General features: G+C 37.0%; 1 protein-coding gene across 1 annotated transcript in view; it reads left to right on the forward strand.

Annotated features, from left to right (window-relative positions):
- Positions 1–18,154, forward strand: part of dock1 (dedicator of cytokinesis 1) — an 870,017-nt gene that overhangs the window by 506,708 nt on the left and 345,155 nt on the right. Inside the window, exon 28 of the mRNA XM_051924023.1 lies at positions 4,299–4,400. Coding sequence (XP_051779983.1) covers positions 4,299–4,400 — 102 coding nt within the window. The remainder of the gene's footprint in view (positions 1–4,298; positions 4,401–18,154) is intronic.

An 18,154-nucleotide genomic window follows, 5' to 3' on the forward strand; every position in this document is an offset into this window, starting at 1 on the left:
CACTCCTTTTAAAACTCTAGTTTAAATCTAGAAAAAAAAAACTTAACTGCTTGTTTTTGTTTTTTTTTTATTATTTATTTCCTGTGTACTTTGTAATAGACTGATGACTAGACATGACTGTCTTCCGACTTTTTGTCTTATGTCATATGGATATTAATGTACTGCTTTACTAGTACAAGAGCAAATATATTAGCCTGTAGCACTGAGGCAACCAAATCTTAATTTAAGGTGGTTATACTGTAGTTAGGAGTTTGAAAGCATGTATTATGAAACTAAGTTTTGTAGATTGTCAGATATGAAATCTGAATTATAGAAAAATATAATTGGTTTCATTTTATGCTAATTCATTTTACATGCTCTAAAAGCTAGCTTTCTTGTGTCTAAACACTGTAAATTTTAATTTAACAGTTCGTTAATTTGAACAAAGATGCTATGTTATGCAAAGGGCATGTAATTTATCCAGAGTATTTTATTTTTCTCGAATTTTGCTTTACACTTTGCTCTACATAATTAAATGCAGTGATGGATTGATAGGTGGATGGGTAGTTATTGGGCATAAGAATCTTGGTACCTGAAAGTACCTGTTTTTACTGTCTAAGCATTGTAGTTTTATAATATAAAAGAAATCAAAAGGTCTGGTTAATATGCATTGTGATCGACATTTTTATGTAGGTAAAATTATCAACCCTCATTATTACATTAACAAGCACAGGCAGAGTTAGAGAAATTCTCTAGATACAGAGGTAATGGCAATAGGTACTTTACCTTGATACACAAAGCTTATAGAAGCAGATTAAAAATGTTATTGGTAGTACTTTAAATTTATTAATAGCAGTAGTTCAAGATCTGCAGAAATTCAGTACTACTTTGTTATTTAGCCAAAGAGAAAATAACACTAAGTGATTGCCTCCATGCTGTTCAAGTGGCTGATTTTAAGCAATTATGTATCTATTTTTTTATTAATTGGTATGCCTTCTGTTATTTATTTAATATCCAATTTTCTGCTATATTTGTGCAGTGCTGTAAAAAGAGTTTTGCTCTGAACATATTTTATGAAGTGTGCTGTTCTTATTTTTCGATACAAATTAATCTTATTACTTATTTCCATGTGTGCCATATTTACATTTTCACATACTGTGTAAGGTTAAATGTATTTTTTTTTAATTAATTGAAGGTAATTTTAAGATGGTGTAATCTAATTGAGTCTAAAAGGAGTTTTCATAATGAAGACCAAGCTTAGCCTTTGATATTCCTATTAAGAAATGGACGGCATTCTGGTTTGTTTGACTACCATTTATACAAGCACTCTAGCAGTAATTTGCCCAATAAAATTTTGAAAGTCGCACTGCACTTTTGTTGTGTTTTTGTTTAAATTAATATATTATTAGTCATAAATTAATTTACACACCCCGTTATTTTTGCCAAACATTTCAATACCATTTATTGGTTGATTCTGAGAAAAACGTTCTATTGGTTTGTGGTAAAGATTATACTGCATGTATGCAAAGTTGTTGTTATTTAATTGAGCATGGTATAATTATTTCTGGTTGAAAATTAAATGTGGAGTTAGGAGTAGTGTGCAGCCCAGTATGTTTTACATCCTCCCACTTAGATGAGAAATACTGACAAAACACACAAATTATGCAGTGTTTTTTTTTTTTAATTAACATGTTGCAGGAAATGCATCAAATCACTAGAAAGAAAATTCATTTTAATAGTTAAATAATAGTTTAATAGTTTGATATTTTGTTAATTCAGTAGTCAATGACTATCACTTTTCCATTAGTCTTGTCGAATACACAGGTATTTAGATACACTTGCATAATCAGTCATTCAGTCTATTAATTTTTATTTTATTTAGAAACTTTTACAAGTCAAAGGAGAACAGTTCAGACCAATAAGGTAAAACACACAACTACCTTATTCAATGCATAATAAAATAAATAAATAATTTAAATTAAGTGGGAGCAGAATGATAGTATGAATAAACAATACAGTAGAATATAGTCAAGACAGAACAAAATAATAATAACGTGACAATTGACAGGGCTTCAGAAGTGGCCTTAGCAAGAGTTTTGTACATAGTAAAAGCTAAAGAACTAAATGAGTGTTCACAAAGGGCAAGTTTATACTTCACGTTCAGGCTGCCATGTGTTCCCAGTGTTCATTTGACGTGTCCTTTGAGCACATCTTCAGAAATTAATGCGACTCATGCACAAGTTGCAGTACCGGCAAACAATCTGGAGGTGCAGTGTGATCAAATCGGAATGTGACATCAGAGTCTTTGCTTACTATCAACATGTGACAACAAGCTGCTTTGCAGATCCTACAAGATCGATGTGCGTGCTTCGATGTTTAATGAATGGTTTGATGTGGTGTGGTGCTTTTTCTTTTCAAGCGTCACATATTCCCCAACATAATGACACGATAAATTTTAAAGGTCTTATATACCATTTTCTGTGCCATCTTTTTTTTTTTTCCATCTTCACAACAGCATCAGAATGTATGGCAGCATACTTGAGCCACAGGGAAAAAAAAAAAGCTAGGGACACAGTGAAAAGGTCTATTTTGTGATTAAAGTGGAAATTTTGGCTTTAATCTCAAAATGTCCACTTTAATCATGTATTTTATTTTGCTACTATTAAAGTAGACTGTTGTAAATATCATCTTAAAACCGACCTATTGTTAATCGCTAAGTGCTTCTTGGGCTTCCTCGTGAACTGACCGCAGCAGCAAGCAGCAATTGCCTCACCAAACACATTAAATTTGATATTCCAGCTCTCTGCACATTTACAATCCTTAGATTTATACTTGATATCACTTTTGTGATGAAATGCATTAAAGTATGTATATTATATTTTATAAATAAATTGTTAGCTTCATTTAAATAATGAATACTGTTAATAATTACACATGTGGGGGCGGCATGGGGGGCAACAGTAGTGCTACTGCTTCAGAGGGAGTTACATCCCTGATGTTCCCTGCCTGGAGTTTGCATGTTTTCCTGGTGGATTTCCACAGTGTGCCCCAGTTTCCTTCCAAAGAAATGAAGGTTTGGGGATTTGGTGATGCTAAAATGACGCCTGTGTATGTGTGTGCTTCTATTCACCTTGCGATGAGCTGATGCCTCATCAAGGGATTGTTTCTACCTCGCACCTGATGCCTGCTGGAATGGGCGCATCCCTGGATTGATGGATGTAATCATTAAACATACGTCCTTTTCAGAGATACTGTGGCAAGGTTTCCTTGGAATTTAATGGATGTTACACAGCGAAGTTGAGCATTTTCTCACTGTCATGATATCTCGCACTGCCACCTGGTGGAATCTTCCAGATTTACGTAAAGTACATGCGCAAGTATAAACAGTACACTGCTTGCTTAGCAGTAGCGTCCACAGGAGCATGCGTCAAGTGAAGTATAAACCTGGCCTAAGAGTTGCAGAGCAAGTCTTTAAAATGGTAAACCACCAGATCCATAGGTTCTCAACAGTCTAGAAGGTTTGTTGTGAAAGATAAGGTATGCCAGCTGTTGATATTTAGTTTTGTAAGTCAGAGTTTTGAAGATTTCATGACGCTGTACAGTAGGCAGAGCCTGTCAATTTAGTTGACGGGTGATGGGTTTATTATACCTGTTGATATTTTGCTCAGGGAGGCCATTTACAAGTTAAATGTGTTTCTATATACATTTAAGATGAAGAGCAGTGTTTTTATGAATTGTTTCGTAATAGTAATGTAATTTCAAGTTTCAATTTTGGAATAAAGATGCATAACAAACATTTAACATTTATGTTGTGTTTGTGTATGTGTATATATTAAATATATATATAAAATACTTAAAATGGGATTAGTTTTTGTATTTAAAATGAAACTCAGCTAACAAAACTAAGCTCTTTTCAATTTATCTGCAGCACATTTACTAAAAAAGTAAATTAGTTAGTTTATCAACAAGTGGTCATATCTTAGTCTTTAAGGACTTTGATTTGGTGTCACCCTTTATTATGTAATTCATTCCCATTTAACATGGCCATAATTCAAAACTGCACCTGTTTATTCTACCATATAAAATTGTGTTTTTGTGGACTTGCTTTGTTCAGTGAGACTTTATCAAGTTCTCAGAGAATGCATAGTGAATAGTGTGATTATTTTTACAATTACTACTCTGTATTATCTAATCCTGATTATCTCTTTTGATCTTTCCGTTATCTTGTGTTTCACATGTCAAATTCAAAATTAAATTATTGATTTTCCTTTTTCTTTTCACTGCAATCACATTTCTTGCTTTTTCCATTCTTTCCATAGGGAAACTTTGTTGCCAGTATGACAGCCATTTTAAGACAAATGGAGGACTACCATTATGCTCACTTAATCAGCACCTTTGGGAAGATGAGAACCGATGTTGTGGTAAGAAATCACACTCCAGTAGATAGTTAAAAAATGTGTTTATTGCTCAGAATGAGTCATAGTCAAGTCCTGTATTATTCTTTGGACTTAAATAAGCCAAACTGAATAATGGCTAAAGTAGTAGCTGGTAAATAATTGTCTACCTCTATAAGTAATGTATTGCATAATATTTAATCATTAGTTATTTCATCAGGTTTTACAGTTAACCTTGAACTTGACTATATTTGTAGAGCAGTACACAATATTTTTTAGAACTAAGAAAGTATAAGAAAACTAAATATTTTTATCTTTGATACTAAACTGTAAATCTGTCTGATATTGTGCTCAAACTATAGAGTATTTCCACCTTGACTAATTTGTAATTCTTATCAAATGAAAACCCAGTAAAAGTCTGATATACTGTAAATTATTGTCATACTCATTAATACAGTTATTGTGAATGATACGATTATACACAATAGTGAATCATGTCTCAGAAACAAAGTGTCCATAAAACACTTCTTTATTAGAAGAGTATCTGTCCTGTCCTTACATCTGCCTTCGTATTTATTAAATCTGTGTGTAAAAGTGTTGTGCTCTTTGAAATAGAATCTTGATGAACTGCATAATTTATACCCATGAAAATGCAATGAATACTGGTCTTTTGGCCATTCAAAATGATTATCTGTCCTTTGCTGAACTTGTAGTAATATATTTGCAAGATTAATGAAATGTTGTAACATAATCAAATTTTTATTGTGTGAAAACTTGCTGACCATATTGCACTCAATTGTTTGTTATCTTTCAACTCTAATACAGTCTAAATTTTTTCTTACCTCAATTTTCAGTATTGAAGCACAGTGGAATGTAAATTTGTTTTTCTTTCATACAGTTTTAGCCTTTCAAAAACTCTGTAGTTGTACAATTGTGATTTTCTTAACAAATCATAATATCTAGTGTTTATCCAAAAGCATCTACAAATAATGTAAAATAGCAGAGCAGACAGAGGGCACTTGGAACATTCCAAGATTACAGTGCAATTGGGAACTTTTCTACTGCAAATAATAATAATTAAACATTTTTTTCATACAGCCTCTTTCTCATGCACAAAGTATTTATTACGAAGTGTCCACTTTCCATCTTGCTGTCGTTACCTTCAGTGCTTACAAGCTAAAATAACAGCTATCCATTTGAATCTGTTGTGATGTGCACACACTCTGCCTTAAATTATGTATTGTTATCTCTAGCAGAGTTTAAAGTAGTGAACTCTTCACAGTTTTGTAACATGAAGTGAAAGGTCTTTCATATTTAAAATGCCAGACCAAATAGTGATGAAAAGCTGTAATAACTTCAATAGTGTAAATTGTAATCAATTACTTGAAATAAATCCATTGTAATTATGTTCTTGCATTCATTATATTTTTAACTAGCTGTGTTACCTGGCTTTGTCCAGGAAATCTTGTAAGACAATGGGCCTCGGTTATAGTGCTGTCAGTTAATTGGATCAGAAGTACAATGTAACTAATTGAATCATTTTCTGTATATGTCATTTGTAGTGGGTTTTTTTATATATAACCTTTAACTATTATTAGATCACTGTAGCTCCTTACTCTGCAATATGCTAGATGCAATTAGACATGAATAAAACATTGCTACAGATCAATTCCTGACTGACCTTGGCTTTTGTTGATGGATGATGGTGATTTCATTTAAAACTGTATTCCTTTGAATTCAAATGGGAAATTAATAGGAATAATGAGAATTTTGGGTATAAATATAATTTCACCCTGTAGCACATCCTGTAAAAATGGTAGCTTCAATCAGATTTTAATTTATCACTTTGATCTGTAATCATGTTCAGTTACAAAGTTTTGGAGAGTTTAGGTCAAAATCAGTATACACTGAATTGTGGTTTACTTTAACTTATTGCATACAGCACTGACGTTTGCAAGCTGCACATTTATGTACTGTACATTTATTGAATTGAATGTTTTAATAGGAGGCAAGTTTCTTTACACACAACATAGTACAATCATCATTGTGCAGGGAACCACTTAAAAAATTCAAAAGAAATTGTTAAATGCAGGATTAGTAAAAGAAGTGAAACATGTAGTGTTTAGTAATGTTTCTTTTTCATTTGTTATTGTAAAGATACAGCACACTTGTTAAATTTGTGTCACTACTTTTAATACAGTAGATTACTGATATAATTACTTACAGAATAGAATTATTGTATACAACACAAACATTTCTTTGTTTTCCCAAAATTAATGTTTCTTCTGGAAAAACAGCCATCCCCACCACCACTTACCTTTCGAAAATGTAACATGTTAAACTTTGGAATGTTTAATTGGGATTTGCTGTATTGAAACAAATTTTGTATGAATATGTAAAAATTAAAGTACACGATAAAATGTTAAATGGCAGTAGCGTAAGATTAAGAAGTCAATGTAAATCCAACCTGACAGTTCTGGTGTATTGATATGTAAAAGTATTAATAATATAGCAAGCTCAAGAAGTATTTCAATAGTAACACACTATTATATGCTAACTACTAGTGCCTCAGCAATGGTGTCCCCGTTCTTGTGGAGAGTATTATAACAAAAGGCGAACTCATTTAAACAAGCAACATTGCATGCATCTGCTTTTCAGTGTATATTTCTGATCAGTATAATTAACTGTTGTGCTCAGGCATGCTTTCATTGTTCTACTCAACCACAAATACTACTTGCTTCAGATTGTTTTTTTTCCTGACATTCGGAGTAAATTGAATGCAAATTCTGAAGAATAATTGCAGGAGGGGATGACTTCTCTTACCCTAGTGTTGATCATTTTTTAAAACCTTTGCTGCACACAGTTTTAATCAAAGCCTTGTCTTTTGTTAAACAAACACAGTGACTACTGTTATTCAATTTTACTTTACTTTACCCTGTTGTATATGGGCATGTGTTATAGTATTAACAGATAATTAATGGTTGTCTGTGTCGCAGACCTAATGTTACTGAACCTTAGTGCTACTTGCTTAGTTTTCATCCACTCTTCATACTGGACTATGTGGTTAAATTTTAATGGCTGCAGTAGTTTAACAATTTGAAAAAGATATTTTGTAGGCTATTTCATCAAGAAAGGATGCATATTGAGACTTATATTGTTTATTAGGAGAAAGGAAAAAAAATATTGAGACATATTTATTTTAAATTCATGTCACAATATAATTAAAAATTACTATGGTTACATTATATATTATGGTGTTGTTGAAACGTTACTTTCAAATCTGTTTTTTCATACCCCTTTCAGGGCAAGTGAAAACTATTTGTAACAAATTAACTGAGAAATTGAAAAATAATCTGAATTTGTCCCTATTTACAGTGTAAAGACACAATATATTAAACTGAAATCTTTGTTTAATGAGCCAAAATACCACTACAATACTTCTTTTTAAAGATGGTTTCAAAAAGCTGGTAATAAAAAAAGATTGCTTATGTTTTAATTTTGAGAAATAAAAATAACAAAAACCACGCTAAAACAGTGTCATTAGTGAGTAATAGTCCCCACTTGAGTCACAAGCATGCAGTCGTAAAAACCAGAAATCTATTCGTAAACTAATCTAGTTTACCCTCCACTGTTATTGGCACCCCTTGTAAAAATTTGTAAGAAGAGTTAGAAAAAAATTCATTGTTTGCTGAAGAACCATCATCTTGCACTGAAAAAACAAGAAACATCTGACTTTTATTTAAAACTAGTTCATTCAAAGAAAAACAAAGCCCTCATCAAGAAATAAATATTTTTAACAAAAACACATGTGCCACAATTGTTGGCACCCCAGCATTTAATACTTTGTATATCCTCTCTTTGCCAATATAGCGGGGAAAATAAGTATTGAACATGTCAATGTTTTTCTCAGTAAATATATTTCTAACGCTATTGATATGAAATTTAAACCAGATGTCGATAACAACCCAAGTAACCCACACACAAAGAAATCAAAACAAATAAGTCCATAAATTATGTGTAATAAAGTGGAATGACATAGGGAATAAGTATTGAACACACTTACTGAAATTTATTTAATACTTATTAGAAAAGCCTTTGTTGGTAATGACAGCTTTGTATGGAGAAACTAGTCGCATGCATTGCTCAGGTGTGATTTTGGCCAATTCTTCCACACAAACTGTCTTCAAATCTTGAAAGTTCCGGGGGCGTCTTCTTTGAACTCTGATCTTTAGTTCTTTCCATAGATTTTGAATTGGATTCAAGTCGTGTGATTGGCTGGTCCATTCTAGCAGCTTTATTTTCTTTCTCTGAAACCAATTGAGAGTTTCCTTGGCTGTGTGCTTGGGATCATTATCTTGCTAAAATGTCCAACCTTGTTTCATCTTCAGCATCCTGGTAGATGGCAGCAGATTCTTATCAAGAATGTCCCAGTACATTTCTCCATTCATCCTCCCTTCAATTATATGTAGTCTGCCGGTATTTTGGAGTGTTTTTGGGGTGATGTGCAGTGCCATTTCTCCTCCAAACATGGTGTGTGCAATGCCATCCAGACCAAACTATATTCTCCCAGTAGTTCATTGGCTTGTCCAAATGTTGTGCAGCAAACTTACACATGCTTTTTCTTCAGCAGTGGAGCCTTGTACGGTGAGCATGCATAGAGGCCATGGCGGTTGAATGCATTACTTATTGTTTTCTTTGAAACAACTGAACCTGCTAATTCCAAGTCTTTCTGAACCTTTCCACGAGTGGTCCTGGGCTCTTGGACAACTCTCTTGAATATTTTTTTGACTCCTCTGTCAGAAATCTTGCAAGGAGCACCTGGTCATAGCTGGTTTATGGTGAAAAGGTGTTGTCTACACTTCCGGATTATGGCCCCAACGGTGCTCACTGGAATATTCAGAAGTTTAGAAATACGTTTGTAACCATTGCCATCAGTATGTTTTGCAACAATAAGGTGGCGAAGGTCTTGAAAGAGCTCTTTGCTTTTACCCATCATGAGATGTTTCTTGTGCAACACCTTGGTAATGAGAAACCTTTTTATAGACCATCAATTAGGACTAAACCAGCTGATATTAATTTGCACTGAGAGGGGAAGGTTTTCCCCACTGTATAACAGCACAGAGTCTTCTCTTGTAACCTTTTATAAGGTTGGAGAATGCAGAGCATGCCATTCTTCTTTACATAATCTCTCCAGAACATCCAGGGTCTTAGGCCCTGTCCTGTGTACTGTCCTGTTCAGCTCACTCCACAGGTTTTCAATAGGGTTCAGGTCAGGGGACTGAGATGGCCAAGGCAGAACTTTGATTTTGTAGTCAGTTAACCATTGCAGTGTTGATTTGGACATGTGTTTCAGATCATTATCCTGCTGGAAGATTCAATAACAACCCGGTTTTAGTTTCCTGGCAGAGGCAGCCAGGTTTTTATTTAAAATCACCTGATATTTCATGTAATTCATGATGCCATGTACCCTAAACAATGTTTCCAGGGCCTTTGAAGGAAAAACAGCCCCACAACATCACAGAACCTTCACAATATTTCACAGTTGGGACAAGGCTTTTTTCATTATAGCCATAGCTTCTTTTTACACCAACCCCCTTTGCATGTTTATTGCCAAAAAGTTCAATTTTTGTTTTATCAGATCATAGAACACTGTTCCAATCAAAGTTATAGTAATGTTTTGCAAACTCCAGGGGCCTCATGTAGAAATGGTGCATACGCAGAAAAATGTTGCGTACTCCCGTTTCCACGCTCAAATCGCGATGTATAAAACCTAAACTTGGTATAAAGCCACACATATTTTCACGCTAGCTAAAACCCTGGCGTATGCAAGTTCTTCGCTCAGTTTTGCAAACTGGCGGCACCCAGCGTCAAAGCAGTTCTACTGTTCCAGTGTGGTTTCCTTTTCTTTTTTAGATCCACATCCCTGATGCAGCTTTATTGTTTTAGTTTAATGCATTTGATTGTAATTAACTTGTAACAATATAATGGTCCACAGAATGGTCAAACTGTTCTAAATACCATAGCTGCTTTAGCGTTGTTACTCTCACTGCACCTTCTTCTTTCAGCTGCTCCTGTTAGGGGTTGCCACAGTGGATCATCTTTTTCCATATTACTCTCACTGCACCACTCGGAGTATTTATATCACTGTATCTGAGTGGGGAAATCACAGCTCTACGGCAGCTGATTGGAAAGAGAATTAATGGTATACAATACAGCCTCTAGCACTCGCTGCCTCAGCCATGCTGCCTATTTGAACTGTTCTCATGCGACAAAAGCTTCAGAACCTTTCCAGTATGGACTTCACGGTTCAGAAACAGTTTCATCCCAAGAGCTGTAAACGCACTCAATCAATCCATCAAGTGCTCCTTGTAGAACTGTTTGTACTTATAAGTACAATTACCTCACTGTAAACTTGCGATACAGTTATAATATTGCACTACCTGAGCCACTTTATAAAGCGCGTATTTACATATGATGAAGATATCATTTTTAAGATGAAATGCAGCAAAAATATGTTTATTATATTATACAGATAAAACTTTAACTTCATTTAAATAACCTATATTGTTAATAATTAAACATGTGAGAACACTGTCACAGCACTAGCAAGGAGCTGGCGCTCCGTTCACGGATTGTTCCTGTCTTGCGCTGTATTCTTGCTGGGGCTGGCGCGACACTGGAAGGAAAGATAGATAGAATAATTAAACATGTACTACGAAGATATTTCAATGTTCCTTAAAAGTTTTGAAGAATTGACGTTCCAAGCTTTCAGATGGCTTAAAGTTTATTACAGAGCTGATTTTGTGGCGATTGGGTGTTTGGAGAAAGAAAAGTAAGGACAGGAATTGAAAGAGAGAGTACTGCTGAAAGAGAGTACTGTACGTTTGAAAGAGAGAGTACTGCTGCAATAAATTATTTCATCGAAGGTTGCACATGGAGCAGCAAGCATCATGCGTGAGGCATGAACAATCACTTCACCACCATATTCCCTGGTTTAATAACATGCTTTAACTCCTATCATCATGAAAATAATATCAAGTATACATCTCAGTATTTTAATTATTCAGAAAACTGTAATATTACAAATGTACTAGATTCTGTGTCCTGTCGGAGGAAGAGAAAGCCCATTTAAGAAGCACGTAGTGATTCACACACATAGAGCACATAGAAGATCAAATATAAAACAAAGCATTTAACGTGCTACTTTAGTTACGATGAAATTTGAGAAACTAGTAAATTAAACGATTTTAAGTTGAAGTTTATGATATTCTACTTTAATGACAAAATAAACTATGTGATTAAAGTGGAAATTTCAAGATTAAAGTTGACATTTTGTGCTTTTTTCCCCACTGTGGGCCTATTTTTTTTTCTCTGTACCCTAATAGGCTTTCATATGACACTCAGATGGTGAGCTACGACTCGCCTTTTCACGGCGACTTTGATATTTGACAACTTCTTTTTTTATTTTGGGCACTGCGCGACTTTGTGAACTTGAGCTTTCGAGTTTCTCCGACACTCTATGTCACTCGATCAGCTTCCTTTTGTTGTTTATACTACTGTTTAAACCAACAAATAATACGTTTTTCTTTGCCTCCATTTGGTATTTGCTGAAATTCTTCTATTTCCTCCCCGGGCTTTTGCCATTGCCTTTTCACAGAATGCTGAGCTTAAGGGCTATTTATATTGATTTGCATATTGAAAGCGGCATAATTCTGGGAGGAGTTTGTGGAGTGGCAGCAGGCGCGTGCATGTGCATTACTTTTCATGCTGACCGGGATTTATGGAGCTAAAGAACGTGGAAGTTGGCGAACGCACAGATTTATGCATCTGGATTTTTTTGTGCATATGAACATTTCCGCTTTTGTCCTTACGCCATGTTTTAGTGTGAATTCTACACACAGTGTTATGCATGAGGCCCCAGGTGCTTACGTTTGTGGATAAGTGACAAAAAGGTTTCTTTCTGGCATACCTTCCAAATAACCTGTTGGCATGGAGATACTGACTGACAGTGGTTCTGAAGACTTAATAACCCCAGGATTTTACCTTTTCTTGCAATTCCCCAACAGTGATCCTTGGAGATATTATTGCCTCTCTTACCATCCTTCTTGCTGTACGTGGGGGTAAAAAAAAAACTTGGGTCCTCTTCCAGGCAAGTTTGTCACAGTTCCAATTGATGACCACTTTTTTTATTATTGCCCTGACTGTAGAAATTGGTATTTTCAGGTGAGTAGCTATTTTTTATAACCATTCCCTAAGTTATGAAGGGCAACACACTTCTTCATCATTTGGATTGAGTGTTTTCTTTTCTTTGCCATGGTGATGGTTGGCTAAGGAAATTTGAGTTTACAGTTAGGTCCATAAATATTTGGACAGAGACAACATTTTTCTAATTTTGGTTCTGTACATTACCACAATGAATTTTAAATGAAACAACTCAGATGCAGTTGAAGTGCAGACTTTCAGCTTTAATTCAGTGGGGTGAACAAAACGATTGCATAAAAATGTGAGGCAACTAAAGCATTTTTTTTAACACAATCCCTCGGTTCACGACCATAATTCATTGCAAAACTCTGGTCGTAACCCTATTTGGTAGTAAACCGAAGTAATTTCCCCCATAGGATTGTATGTAAATACAAAAAAAATAAATAATTAAATATATATATTTTTTAAAGTTTTTAAGCACAAATATAGTTAATTAAACCATAGAATGCACAGCGTAATAGTAAACTAAATGTAAAAACATTGAATAACACTAGAAAACCTTGAACAACAGAGAAAACTAACACTGCAATAGTTGGCACTAAACACTTTTTTTTTAATGAGTTTTAAGCACAGGGAAACTAATGAACATTTGAAAAAATCCGTAATTTAATAAACCACCAAGAAAAGTAACATTGCAACAATGCACGCTACGAACCGATCGCTGTAAACAGAAGTGAAAACAAAATCAAGCCCAGTGCATTCTTTAACTGCCTTCTCTACCTTATGCCTCCAGCTCTCTCTCTCTTTCACTGCCTGTGTGTGTGTGTCTCTCTCTCGTGCTGCCTGTGTTTGTGTGTGTGTGTGTCTCTCTCTCTCTCCCGCGCTGCCAGTGTGTGTGTGTCTCTCTCTTGCACGCTGCCTGTGTGTGTGTGTCTCTCTCTCTCTCTCTTGCGCTGCCTGTGTGTGTGTGTGTGTGTGTGTGTGTGTGTGTGTGTGTGTGTGTCTCTCTCGCGCGCCTGTGTGTGTGTGTGTCTCGCGCGCCTGTGTGTGTGTCGCACTCTCTCGCTGTCTCTCTCTTGTTCGCTGCATAGGAAATGCACAGGGAGAGACTGAACACATACAAACCGAAAGGGAAACTGGCTTGTTCGTATACCGAGTGTGTGGTCATGAACAGATGCAAGAGTTTGTTGAACTTTTTGGTCGTAAACCGATTTGTACGTGTTCCAAGACATTCGTGAACCGAGGTTCCACTGTATAATCCACCAAGTCACCCGACCATGGTAGTAGTGACGGGGGGTGTGTACAAAGGGCAGGGACTTGATCAGTGCGAGTGTATGACCCGCACTTACTGGGAATTCCTCATTCGTGGGAAACAATTGCAAGCCCTGGTCTCCATCATGAATGGGGTTCAACGGCTTAGCCACGCCTCTCAGCGCCGGGTAGGCACGTGTTGATCCATTCAGTGTAGCGCGCGGGCAGCACCGGACATCTAAGGGCATCACAGACCTGTTATTGCTCAATCTCAAGTGGCTGAAAGCCACTTGTCCCTCTAAGAAGTTGGACGCCGACCGCTCTTTTGTTGTGTAACTATTTAGCAGGAGGGAGTCTCGTTCGTTATCGGAATTAACCAGACAATTCGCTCCACCAACTAAGAACAGCCATGTACCACCACCCACAGAATCGAGAAAGAGCTACCAATCTGTCAATCCTCTCCGGGCCAGGTGAGGTTTCCCATGTTGAGTCAAATTAAGTGAAAGGTTCCGCACCTGGTGGTGTCCTTCCATCAATTCCTTTAAGTTTCAACTTTGCAACCATACTACCCCCGGAACCCAAAGACTTCGGTTACCTGGTTGGCTGCCCGGCGGGTCATGGGAATAATGCCGCCTGATCGCCAGTCGGCATCGTTTATGGTCGGAACTATGACGGTATCTGATTGTCTTCGAACCTCCGACTTTCGTTCTTGATTAATGAAAACATCTTCTTGGCAAATGATTTTGCTCTCGCTCGTATTGTTGGTGGGCGAGGCTCTGTGAGTTGTCTCCATATCCCATGGTGCTAGAGTTGGTGGGCGGGTCTCTGAGTTGGTGGGCGCGGCTATGTTGTGCGTATCCCATGGTTGTCTTGCGTGTCCTGTCGGCTGCTTAGTGAATTATATATATAGACTAGCGAGTTGGCGCGCGCTACGCTGCGCGTTGGATGACCACAGTTGAAGGACTCCCTGTTTAAACGCGCCTGGCAGTCGTGAACTGGGTCCTTCATCGCACCGCATTTGATTTTTGCATGGGAAACAAAATTTCAAAACAAAACCCATGATTCACGAAGTGTGGGACACAGACTAATCAGAATCGTATACATTGTGTAAATGGTTGTAAGGAAGAGGAGTGGAGACGCGTCGTTGCGGTAATGTCTGTGAGTGGTGAGTGTCAGTTTGTTGCGAGCGAGAACGGTGAGAGCGTTCAGTCGGAGTTTCTTGGGAGACCGTATGTTTCTGTATATTACGGTTGTTTTGCAATCGTAAGGACCTGTCGTCGGGTGTCTCATTGGCACACTTTTGCCTGTTCCTTTCGCGATCACAGAGTAATGTGTCCTCTCTCTCTGTAGAAGTTTGTCTATTACGGTTGTTTTGCAATTGTAAGGACCTCTCGTCGGGTGTCTCATTGGCACGCTTTTGCCTCTTTCTTTCGCGATCACGGCGTAATCTGTCTTCTCTCTCTGTAGGGGTTTCAGTTGCCTTTCGTTGTGCGGCAGAGACGCGTCGTTGAGCTAATCTGTGTGAATGCTGAGTGTCCGTTTCTTGCGAGCGACTGGCACGCCTTTGCCTGTTTGCTTCGTGATCACGCTGTAATGTGTCCTCTCTCGCAGGAGCGGGTTCAGTTGCCTTTCGTTTCGGCATTGTTCGATAAGGTCTCCTCCGTACAAGTGCACATGGGTAGCTGAAGACGGAAAGGCATAGTGGGCTGGAAGGGAGAAAATAGAAAATCGCGGCTTGAAACACCCATCCGACTCAGACGCGGGGCTCGAAATACTCAAGTGCACATGTAGCAAAGTGTAAATGTTATTTATAATTTAATTTTTTTTTTTTGTTATGAACTTCCCCAAAAGAGTTGATCCCTGTAAATAGTTAATAGTATATCAACAATATAATCTGTTGTAGTATGGGCGTTAATTAGTGTCACACCTCATAACCTGCATACACCACGTTTTTGGCTCTAACGCCAGAAGCGCGGTGGACGCTGTAAGGGTAGGTTGTGGTTTCTGTTTCTTTCGTGATTTTTTTATTTCATTTACTTTGTGTTAATAATTTATAATCGATTTCATTTATTATTTAATAGGCAGAGGGGAGAAGACGTTAATGTGACGCTCTGTCTATTTTCTTTACTTTTGTTTTGAAAAGGTATGCTATATATATATATATATATATATATATATATATATATATATATATATATTTTCTTTAATTTTCACTTGTTGAGAATATATAATTAGGATTTTTTTTGTATAAAGTCTATGTGTATTGTAAATAGTTCTCTTTGGAAAATTGGATTAATTTTGTTTTTGTAAATAGTTTTTATATGTAATGTGTTTGTATAAATAAAAACGCGAGAAGCGCGGTGGACGCTGTAGGGGCAGAGGGGAGAAGACGTTAATGTGACGCTCTGTCTATTTTTTTACTTTTCTTTTGAAAAGATTTTCGGGAACAGGAAAAATAAAAGCAAAGGGGAAAGAACAGAGGGGGGTAAGCACGAATTCTGAGAGGGGAAGGCTATACAGCCAAAAGGAACCAGGACCCGGACACGGACACCGCGCTGGGCTTTTATTATATAGATAATAGCAGCTCACTACTGAAAATGGTAAATGTGTAGAGGACTCGGAAATCAAACCCACAAAATCTTGCTTACGAGACAGCAATTCTTACCTCTGCACCACCCAAATGGTTGACTGATATTTGGCTTTCTGTTTTTATACATTGATAGCAACATGTAAATTGAATAATTTCCTTTCCTTTGGTTAAATTCTTGAATAAAAGCGCACTTGCTTTGTTATAACTTTTTATGAAAGTGTTTATTTGATATTTGGACTTCAGTCTTCATACATTATACAGTTCACATCAGCATTATGTCATCTATAATAATAAAAGGCAAAGCCCTCACTGACTGACTGACTGACTCACTCACTGACTGACTGACTCATCACTAATTCTCCAACTTCCCGTGTAGGTGGAAGGCTGAAATTTGGCAGGCTCATTCCTTACAGCTTACTTACAAAAGTTAGGCAGTTTTCATTTCAAAATTATACGCATAATGGTCATAACTGGAACCTATTTTTTGTCCATATACTGTAATGGTAGGCAGCAAGATGGCCGTAGGAGACTGAGTTGCGTGTCGCGTCATCACGCCTCCCACGTAATCACGTGAACTGACTGTGAACTCAGTACGTAGAAAAGAAGGAGGAGCCCCAAAGAGCGCAGAAGAAAACATTCATTACACAATTGACAAGGCAGCGAAACAATAAGAAGCGAGTGAGTGACGCATACAAGCATCTTCATAAGACACGAGGTATAAAAAAGCACGGTGTAAACCGTAAGTCTAAATTAACTTTATAGAAACGCTCCCGCTGCCGTTTGCAATACCATATTCGCGAGATACAAGTTTAATGAGAAGACACGAGGTATAAAAAAGCACGGTGTAAACCGTAACCTTAACTTTATAGAAACGCCCCGCTGCCGTTTGCAATGCCATATTCGCGAGATACAAGTTTAATGAGAAGACACGAGGTATAAACGACAGTTTGCATCACTTTGTAACAGAGTTAAAATTGCTGTAGCGAGAAACTTTTAACTGCCGGGTCTTAGCTAACATTAAATAAACCCGTGGACATCGCAACATCACACAAGAGACTGGCTCACGTGAAGTGACTGAACGCAGCAGGAGTGATCACTTGCATTAATCAAACCTGTTCAAAAAACACATTACACAATTGATAAGGTAGGAAAAGAATATGAAACAAGGCACGGTATAAACCGTAACTTTAAGTTTATAGAAACACTGCCGTTTGCAATACCATATTCGCCCCTGCGAAGCGCGGTGATTTTGCTATATATATTAAACTATTTCAACCATTGTATGATCTGCTTCTCGCAACTGAAAGAGGGCACCGTGGCAGAAGTTAGCCGACTTGCTCACCAACCACAAGCGTTACCTGGTAGGTAACCACACATACAATCAGATTGTGAATCAGACTACGAATGCCTGCAATGTAATTACCCCGATCTACATGCTGTCAAATGAACGAACCTCACGCCGTGGCACAACGTTAGGGGCTTCGCCTCTACGTCCGAGGATCGATTCCCGTAAGGGAGTGCAGTGACTGTGTACTCCTGATGAGCCCACAATTACGGCGAAACACGTGTCGCATACTATGCATCTTCAAAGCACGGTGAAAACAGTAAGTTTAAATTGAGTTTATAGAAACGCTCCCGCTGCCGTTTGCAATACCATATTAGATGACTTTGTAACAGAGTTAAAATTGCTGGAGCGATAAATTTTTAACTTCCGGGTCATGTCGCGTGTTCTTGGGTA

The sequence above is a fragment of the Erpetoichthys calabaricus genome, chromosome 2 (genome assembly GCF_900747795.2).
Source record: "Erpetoichthys calabaricus chromosome 2, fErpCal1.3, whole genome shotgun sequence".
Taxonomy (NCBI): domain Eukaryota; kingdom Metazoa; phylum Chordata; class Cladistia; order Polypteriformes; family Polypteridae; genus Erpetoichthys; species Erpetoichthys calabaricus.